General features: G+C 34.4%; 1 protein-coding gene across 1 annotated transcript; it reads right to left on the bottom strand.

Annotated features, from left to right (window-relative positions):
• Window positions 1-2533: 2533 nt before the first annotated feature.
• Window positions 2534-9997, bottom strand: LOC104545846 (angiogenic factor with G patch and FHA domains 1-like; the record flags this gene model as incomplete). The annotated part of the gene is made up of 8 exons (XM_010191079.1): window positions 2534-2734; window positions 3550-3649; window positions 4555-4682; window positions 5490-5572; window positions 5816-5981; window positions 6339-6440; window positions 8592-8643; window positions 9886-9997. Coding segments are annotated over 8 exons (944 nt in total), but the record flags the coding sequence as incomplete, so codon positions are not given.
• Window positions 9998-10304: the final 307 nt, after the last annotated feature.

Here is a 10304-nt window from a genome sequence, read left to right on the forward strand (position 1 = left end):
GTTCTGTGATTCTGTGATTCTGTGTAATATTATTCTTAACAGCTTTAAGATTGTATGTATTCACAAATAAATACATAAAATAAACTGCTAAAACTTTTGACTTTGGATGTATAGAAAAGCAACTTCACCTAAGCGATCAATATAAATATAGTTGGAAAGGACAACAGGATGGTTGGAGGACTGAGAAGGTAAGACAGTTAAACTTTGCACTGTACCTTACTGGTTATAGCCTCCAAAATTATAATAGTGCAATGGCAACTCATGTTCCCCTCCTGACATGAGGGAAAGCAGTACTGCATTTGCGCATAAGGCTTGCATAACATTGGTGGCTGTCATCTAACTCATTTAAATGAGTTTTAAAATACTTAAAATTTTCTCACAGGTCTCTAAGGTAGGGGATGAAAAGTCCTACTTAGCTCAATTAAAGTCTTCCTACATAATAAAGGCACATAAGTGCCTGATGAGGATTAGTCAGACCTTATTTTCAGTTGTTTGTTAACAATGCTATGTGTATTAATGGCACTGCTTTTTCCGCTTTCCTAGGCAGCATCGAGAGAATGGGATTTGTTACACTAATGCTAAAGTGACACTAAGCTTCTAATTCCTTCTGTGGAGCTGTTTGCTGAAAGAGGAAGCTGCAGTACTGAAAGCAGTCAGTGCTTGACTGCATGAGGCCATGCCTTTCACAGAAGATGAACGATGTCTTAGTTCAAAACTTTATGAAATGCAGACTCACTTAAATCCTTTAAATGCTCTCAAGTTTCTTCTTTGCAAGGCAACCATAAACCAGTGATTGACTTTTCTTAGAGCTGTTACTTCAATAATGGGGGAGAGGGAAAGCTAAGCTTCCTACTTAGGTATGTACAAGATGTCTTGCTCTCCTTTTAGATTAGGATTTGTAGTTTGATTTACTAGGAAAATCACAGAGGTCAACTTAAAAAAATTTTTAAAAAGCAGTAACTTTCTTTTAGCATATAGAGTTTTTTTTCTTCCTAGTAGTAGGAAGTAAAAGTGCCTTTTTAGATACATGGTGAACTAAAACTTAACATGTAGCTGTTATATACAGAACCATTTTTATACACAGCTAGAAATAGGTAGCGTGTGAAAACAGGAAGTCAATATAAGAGAATGCAACAGCAAAGTAAGCAAGTAATTCATACCTGTCACTAAACCAGTAAAATAATTGCTTACAAAGGCAAACACTGAACTGATTTTAATTAAATTAAGCAGCTCTGCTGCATGGCATTCAGACTGCTCATAACTGTATCTTCAACTCTATACTACTGAAGTAAGACATACTTCAGGTTGTTAAACTTGTGTGCTTTAATGATTTAAATAACAGACTGAATATTTTGCTTTATTTTGTATGTGCCTAAAGATACATTAAGATAAATAGCAACCTGTCCTGGTTTTACTCAACAGTGCTTGACAGTTGCCTGCATGATCCAAAAGGGTGGTTAGACTACCAAGATTCCTTTACTTGGATAAGTACCAGAACCTCAGCTTTACTAAAATGGAATTAAGTTTTTCCCATTTTAGAAGAGCATACCTATCCAGTATATGCACAAGATAGTATGAAGAAGCACACTGCTTAAATTGACAATTATTTATGATGTTTAGGAACATTCAATAAATACTAAGCTTTTAGCTTCAGTTTGGCAATTCTTCTCCATCAAATATCAGTTTGTGGTTGGTTGGTTGTTTTTTTCCTGGCATAAACTCCATTGCCAGCAATGGATGTATCAGAACAAGAAGTTGATAAATAATACACACAGACAGCAATTTTCTAAACATACCTCCTCTTTTAAAGGCATGATACAGATTTACTAAACAAATCTCAAGCAAGTTCTTCATAGAAGAAAATTTTGCCATCTCTGAACGTTGTTTTCTTCATCAATGCTGGTAGTTTATTTCATGGAATACAGTATTTACTTTGAACAGTACTGATTAATCACTTAAAACCAAGTTATTTCCCCCTTAAGGTAAGCTAAGACATGTAACTAGTAGTGAAATGTATGAATTTAAGAGTGGTGTACCTCTTGCTGAACATTTCATGGCAATCATTAATAAACATACAAGAGACAAAATCGCAGTACCATACTTTGTTAGTAGGCGTCCAGGGTATTTACTTTTTTGCTCTGTTTTGTTTGTTTGTTTCAGCTTGCTTTTAAATCACTGTTCAAATATTAAAAGTATCATATTTAAATTTAATCCATGTTTTGCTTGACTTTCCATGAAGAACTATGTTAAAAACACAACAGAAGGAACTTTGTGCTCACAATGTGAGTTGCTTTCAAGTACTTAAAATTTAATATCCCCCTAAATTCCATTCATATTAAAAATGTGGTTTTTATAAAAGCATGAAGACTAAAGAAAATCAATTAACATAATAGTTAATTTTGTATCATTTTTTCCACAACTGTATTTTACATATCAGCAAACTTCTGCTTTAGCAAAAGAAAATAAGAATAAAAATAAATTATCTCCCAACTATTTATACACAGGAATTGCCCCTGCTGTGGGACCAGATACTTTACTCTACAGGCCCTCTAACCCAAGGCGTAATCTTGGGTGTATCTCTTTGTGATTTAGGTTCTTGGAAGTTTTCAGCAAACCTTTCTCTTGCTTTATCCCAGTTCTTTTTGTTCTTGCTCTGGATGATCTGAACATCTTCAATTGAGGCTGGTCTGCTGGTACCCAAACCTGCATGCGTCTTATGTAACTGAAGGTGGATCTGTCAAATACATTAAATATTGTTATCGCTACAAGTCAGGTACTCTAAATACTTTAAATCATTTTTTATATTACTAATTCCACCCCCCCCTCCCCAAAGGCTTCTCTTTTAATACTCTAATATACCTAGATTGTGCATGGATAGCTAAAGTAATGTTAAAATGATGTGTGAAATCACCACCTCTAGAATTATGATGTAGAGTGCTGAATGGGAAGTACTGCTCACTGAGTGAACAGCAGATGACCCGTGTGCTGGGTAGTTTGACAACAAAAGGTATAGTGTTGCTCTGAATAGCACTACTGCCAAAAGACAACATGTCTCGGGTGACAAAAATGGGGCTAACATGGCTGCCATAGAGGCCCAGAATTCAGTGGTTACAGTAACCTTCAGCCAGCTTTTCCTCTCTCATGGCCTGTCAGCTAGCTTGATTTTTGTGCTACATCAGCCTTAGAGAAAGTGAAGAATTTTACCATAAGCCCATCTTGAATACACATCACTTAAAATGATTTCAGTCTTCCTTCAGACTTTGTATTAAAAAATGAGATTATTAATTCAATGGCTAGAAGCTGTCCTCCCTTGCTTAGCTTCCTGACAAACAATGGCATTTTCTACTAAAGGAACAAAATTGAAATTTTTAAAAAAATACTTCATTAATCAAGTAAACATTTATTTGAGATTAGGCCTCCTGAGATTATTACTTCCTAACCAGGATTTTGAAATGTTTCTCAAGTGAAGAGTGGCTTACAATTAGAAGTTTTTCACTACAAAAATGTTTTAATGCGTTTTTGCTACAAGTGAAAACCAGAAAGACCTACCGGATCCTTCATACCACCACCATCCTTGCCCAGGCCCTCTCCCTTCTTCCATCCCATCTTCTCCAACATTTTATGTCCTTTGTTGCTGTTGCTGATTTCACTTTAAAGAAAGTTTAAGATAACTGATAAGGAAGAGTTAATACAAAGAGTATGCTCTCTAGTCAAATACTGAGGGACAGAAATGTGCAAGCATATACTTCTCTAGAAACCAGGACTTGACTACTATGCTGTTCCTACTTCCATTAAAAGCTAGCCAGAAGACCCTAGTGCTACTTTTTGCAAGTACTTCCATGAATATCTTCAGTTGCCAATGCTATTCCAAGCCTTTGGTCAATACCAACTTTCTTAAAACTTCTGAACTACTTGCTTACGTTAGGAGTTAAAAGACACAGCACAGGTGGGTTGGAATTGACTGCGGTAGGGAAAAGGCAGTATTGCCACCTCACCACATCATCCTAACACACATATTTCATTGTCTTACACTTCCTTTTAATAACTTGCAAGCATCTACAAATTCATGTTTCTTAAAAAACCCCACTCCAACTACAGAAGCAAAGCAATAATAAAAAAGGAAGATTAAAGTTGTCATTTAAGAGGTATGTAAATGCCATGCCTTATGATAGGCTGGATATTGATAATGAAAGAAACTGCAGGTGAAAAATCTTCATATGTACTGTTACTGGATAGTAAAAAGCAGAAATTGAGACACTTAAAAAATGGATGCTATTGAAGGTGCAGCTGGAGAGTTAATTGATTTTTTGAATTGCTAAGAAAGCAATCTAAGCATCCTCACTACCAAGTTGAATTCTGCATGGAAGGTGAGGAGTTAAAAAGGCATCTGAAATAGCTTACTATTTCTAGCTCACCTAACATACTATATACAGGTAATTAATTATCCAACAAACTATCCTAGTAACTAACTGGTACTTTATTACAGTTTTTTAAGATTCGCTAGAGAAGGACATACCTCCTCCTCCCCCCAAAAAACAACACAAAACAACTTACATATGAACAGAAGCTGGACTATCATCTCTCTGGAAAGTTCCTTCACTTCCAACGGTCTCTCGGCGTTTTCCTGCTCTGTCTTTGTACTTTGGGTTCTTCACTGCTTTGTTGTCTTCATACTCTGTGTTCTTTATAAATTCCATCAAGACAAAGAAACCAGGCTTTAAATACTTTATTTTTGATAACTTCAATGCTTCCCTCCAAAAGTAAGGCAGCTTCAACCTATTTAATTCTAATTCTTATAACAAAAACTATAGTTCTTATTTAGAAAATTCTTACTACAGGTAAGGTACGTTATTGCCATCATCACATAATAATGTGGCATTGCCAAATTCACTAATTTCACAGAGGCTATACATAAAGTAACATATTCTCTTGAATCTTCTCTTGGTATGAAGAATCAGTCTCTCCATATTAAGCAGAAAACCATATGGACGTTCCACTAGCTTTTTGTTTAAACATTTATACTGTTCCCTCAGCAACTGTTTCTTCTGAACTAAGCATGTATATAGACTCCACATTGATATTACTTTGGTAGCTGAAGAATTTGAGAGAAATGATGGCATTCTGTTTTCTACACGAATACTTACTACAAATGCTAGATGTAACCTCATTGAATAAGCTCTAAAACAGATGTAACTTGAATACTTGTATACTATACTGTTTGTACATTCATGTTGTCATTCTTGTATGGCAAAGGAGACTTAAAATACATTTAATAGAACTTTAATGCCCTGTTACATCATCTCTGTCTGTAGAGGTTTTTAAATAGTTACTATTTAGTGTACAAAAGACAAGTTTGAGTTAAAATTACCAGGCTCAAGTTTGAGTGCATTTGAAGACTTTCCTTATTCACTGAAGTCTATGGCTTAAAATAGGAATCACAAAGTAGATGTAGACTTCAAACACTTTACCAACTTCCACAGTAAACTCACCTGTAAACCATATTTTACCCGTATTTGTTTTAATGCTTTTCTTCTGACTAACTCTTTTTCTTCTTTGCTAAGTGCTGGGCAAACTAAAAAGAAGAACACAAGAATTGAATTTCTAATTAATAATGGACCAGTATTTTAAAACATAAGACAACTGTGAGACTTTTTGTTCCAACACACCTAGACACAGATACCAAGAAGAAAATACATCAGCACGTATTGTAGAACTATTCTCAGTTGACAAGAAGACTAAGAAAAGTGAACTAATAATTATGTTTATAAAGTAAAGAACCATAATAAAAAATATATTCCATGATAAAATGACTAACCAGAAGATTCCTTTTTCCTGTCCAGGCGAAGATGTGCTCTGACTTGTCCTGGTTCACATCCATCACAAGTATCACTGCCAGGATGTATATGAAAAGAAAGCACAGTTTCACCAATCTTCACTTCATCTCCATGCTCCAAGATGTAGGGATGACATTTTGCTTTAGGCTACAGCAAAAGAAAGTTTTGGCAGCCATGTTAGTTCCTAATGAAGGGCACAAACTCAATTTCATGAATACTACTCATAATTTACTACTTCAGTTTGGTCTCACAAAAGCAGGCAAGTATTTATCTACAGTGGGTATTTCACTCTAGCAATTGCAACAATAGTGGATTCTTCCTAACATAAACCAAACATGGAGTATTGTTAAGTGGTCCTAGAAACAGAAGGGAAGCAAGGAAGAGACTAATGCATGAAAGAAGTCATACAATGACACTGTTAGTGATTTGTCATGACATATTTAAAATGACCACATGACTACAGTTTTCTGCAATGCACACACCCTTATAACAACAGGTACTCACCTGGAGAATCTGATTTCCATTAACGACTGTTCCATTCTGACTGCCTTGATCCACAAGAACATAATTTTGCAAATCGTGGTCAAAATACACTTCTGCATGGAACTGATAAACAGAAGTGAAATGTTCATACTAAGCAAATACTTCACAATTTATATGCTATTTTAAAGTAAGATTTCAGAATATATTTTCAGTCCTTTAAATCAGTGGCTCTGGTACTCAGAGTACACCTTACGATTTCATCCATGTGAATTGTAAATTAATAGGCCACAACAGCATAAGCTTAAGTATACTACTAACAATATAACTATTTTGAACATAAACTGGTTCAGTACTGGAAAAGTATATATTTCCAACATGGCAAGTATGCTTTACTTAAAGGACTGCAAGATTCAGAAATACAGCATTTTTAACTGTTCTTATAAATAAAAGGCTTTTTTTCTTCTAAGAAACTTTTTACAACACTCAATTTTTTCTCTTTCAATTAAAAAAAAAATCTGATCTCATTCTACAGCTTCAGGTTACTTGGTGTCTCATATTTGAAGTAGCTCCCTAAATGCCACAGTTTTGTAAATTCCACATAATTCACCTTTTATCTGTATGTTAATGCCCAGAACACAACAACTAGCTATCATCTGCTATTCCTTTTATATCCTTTCTGATATTGAGACTAACAATGTAATTTTTGTTTGCTTTGTTGTTGCAGTTCTATATATGTATTGCTCCCAAGCCGACATAGAACAGAAATCACAACTTCTGGCCAAACTCACAATCCAAAAATGGCCACTGAGAAAAACTGAAATACTAACTTGAACAAACAGAGAAATTAACTTTTGTGGGCTACTAAGACTCCTAGTGAAAACCAGAAGTCTAAAAAAGAGACAGTTTCAAATTTGACAAGCAAAGCTCCCTTTTGCTATGGTAGAGAAAAAAACCAAGAGTAAATCTGGGAAGAAAGTGTTCATTTAAACACAAATATCTTCTTATCTTTGACTAATAGAAGTTGTTACATTCAGTGCTAAAAAAAAATAAAAATTTGTAGATCGAGAATACTCCTATAATGGTGGAGACTGACTAGCTCATTCGATAGGTAATTTAATTTGTACCTCCAGTTTTATTGAATAGGATGAACACAAACATCTGAAGATGCTAAATCTGCAGTATGTAGTGTTGTTTTTTAAAAATCTCACTTTACACTCAAGAAAAGCAAATACCTAATGGTCCACAGCTATTAACTACGAATAGTGAGGAAAACAAACTGGTAGTTAACTTTTTGTTTTTACAGATCTGTAATTTATCTTCCTGCCTCCCTATCTGTCAAGTGAAAAAACTTCTTATATAAACAGTCAGGTATCCATGAAATACTAAAATGGTAACTTTACAGAAAAAGAAAAGCTTTTTGGCTTCTTTATGCACCCAATTTCAAATATATGTCTGAAAAAGTCATTAATAGCAGGGAAAGATCTGCTCTGGAAATTGTTAAGTATGAAATACAGTACATGGCTGACTGATCAGAACTATCATCTGGAACAGACATAGTAAAGGCTATTTCAGACACCTGCATTTGCAGATGTTTTTATCACTTTTTTTTGTTTGGATGACACGCCTTTGTCAATCTACATTTTTCTTTTTTAATAGTGCTGTATTTATGGTCTTTGTTAAAGTAGTTAGCAAAAAGAGCACATAATTTGTCTCTAATCTTTCTTAACCAGAAGAAAAATTTTCAATTACAATCTGTCACTGAAAGAAATTGTTACATTTTTTAACTCCCTGTACATCACTTATTATTTATACAGTTGCCTTGAAGAAAAAGAAAATAAAACCTGTTGCTCTGAGCTCAACTGCAAGAACTGCATTACTTTATGACAAAGTTCTAACTAGCTGATATAAATATTCTATATACCATTAGTAAATAATAGAGTAATAACTTTTTCCTCAAGTGCAGTAACTAAGAAATTAAAGATTCAAAGTATATATTTTTTTACTGTGCATTACATTGTGGATTAGTAAAACTTCAATTTAAAAAAATACTTAGCTTTTCTAGACTTTGAAGTCACACAGCTGTTTGTGTTAAATTCCCATTCAGTAAAATACTGTATGTTTTCCTTTTTCTAACTTCAAATGTGGCTAAACCCACATTTCATTCTAGAAGGTCTTTAAAACAATAACATAAGATTTTGCAAAATTTAAAGCCATAAAATCTAAAGCTTCATTCATAGGTTGATCTATCTTTCAGCAGACAGAAACAAGAGTTACCTTGCTGACTCCAACTTCAGGAATCTGAAGTGTGTGTCCAACATCTTTTTCTCTGGAAAGACAAGTTGATGTACGAGTCACAGAAAAGTAGAAACAGATCTAATAAGTGGCTTACAAAAAGTGTATTTCAGTTGAACCTTTATACCATGTTACTCTTCTGAGCTATTAGGGAGCTTTAGAGAGGTGAAACATTGTGTTGCTATATACACAATGTAAAGACTTGCTATGGGTCCCTTCTTCTATCTATAAACTTTACACAGTAGGCAATTAATATATGATAAAGCTATACCATTAATCTTTTATCTATAAACCTGACATTTCTATCTGAACTTTTATACTCATACAATGCCTGCAAATCACAGTCTCTGCATCCTTCAGGCTCTTCAGTGCATCTTGGCATTAGTCTTCAATGCTGAAGTTGAATTCTTGGTAGCATTAGGCAGGTAATACAAGCAATTCAAAAGTAATCTGTATAGATTTTTTTTTCTAGTCAAAACACTGCAGTAGGAGGAAGAGATTTGTGTATTAGTTTCTAATACTAGAGGATGAAGAAGCAATGCAACTAGAAAAGGACCTACATGTAAATTGCAAGAATTTTCATCTGTTAATCTTCATGTAAATGTGCCTAGAAAACTCCAGCTGCAAGAACAAATCAAAACACATCTATCAGCATTAGATAAAAGCAGCTGAAATGGGGTGAGGTTTACAGTAAATGTGGAAGAAAGCAATAATTCATCATTAAATTCATCATCCACAATGAACAAACCAGATTTCCTTTCTGAATATTAGAACTGGAAGAATGCATACAGGCTGGCACAAAACCCAAATTAGTCTTTAAAAACAATGAACCAACACTATTGGAAATTGAATGTGTAAGGAAGTCCATGATATGCGTCCTTTTGGTCCTGAATTTCTGAAATGTGTTCTCCCATTTCTGAAAAAGTTACCTCAGTGGCCCAGAAAAAAAGTTTACTTCCTAAAAAATAAGTTTTCAAAGAATGACTTGCAGCTATGTCACCATTAGGACTCAGACAAAAGTTCAAGTTAGCGATAACAAATATTCATGACTGCTGAGCTATATTAACTGCATATGCTGTTACCATAGAAAGCATGACGTTATGTGACATGACTTAAATTTCTTACTGTGGGCTAACCTAACTTAGGGTACCTCACAACTGCTGCATGCTAGGAGGACGAGCATGAAGAGCAGGGACATGCAATCCTGAGTGGCTTCCACAGTTTTCAAAGCAAGGCAGAATTTCAGATACATACAAAAAATTCCTTTCAGTTTTACCTTCCAATTGTAGCAGGTTTCACAGCTGTGATAATATAAAGTGATCCAGTCTGTAGAACTGGTGATCTTATTACAATTACTCTGATACAAGGAGGCCAGATCTTTTCTTCATCTGTAATGATAAAAAATACTTTTACTACCAACAAATTAGTTTTACCCCTGTAGTCCATAGCTTTCAAACAACTGATACACATTCAGTCACTATCTAGCTGAATCCTATGCAACTTTCAAAAATAGAAATGTATAAGTACATCTGAGAGAAAACTTTGATGAGACTACTGTTTCAATACTAAAGTATTAAAAGTGTCAATAACCAGAATTAGGAAAACAAGTACATGACTGTTTAACTACAGCAATAAAATATAAATGCATCAACAGAATCTATTAGTATGTTATGAGTTAATGATCTATGGAAGAAG

This window comes from Mesitornis unicolor, unplaced genomic scaffold (genome assembly GCF_000695765.1).
Source record: "Mesitornis unicolor isolate BGI_N332 unplaced genomic scaffold, ASM69576v1 Scaffold35198, whole genome shotgun sequence".
NCBI classification, from domain to species: Eukaryota; Metazoa; Chordata; class Aves; order Mesitornithiformes; family Mesitornithidae; genus Mesitornis; species Mesitornis unicolor.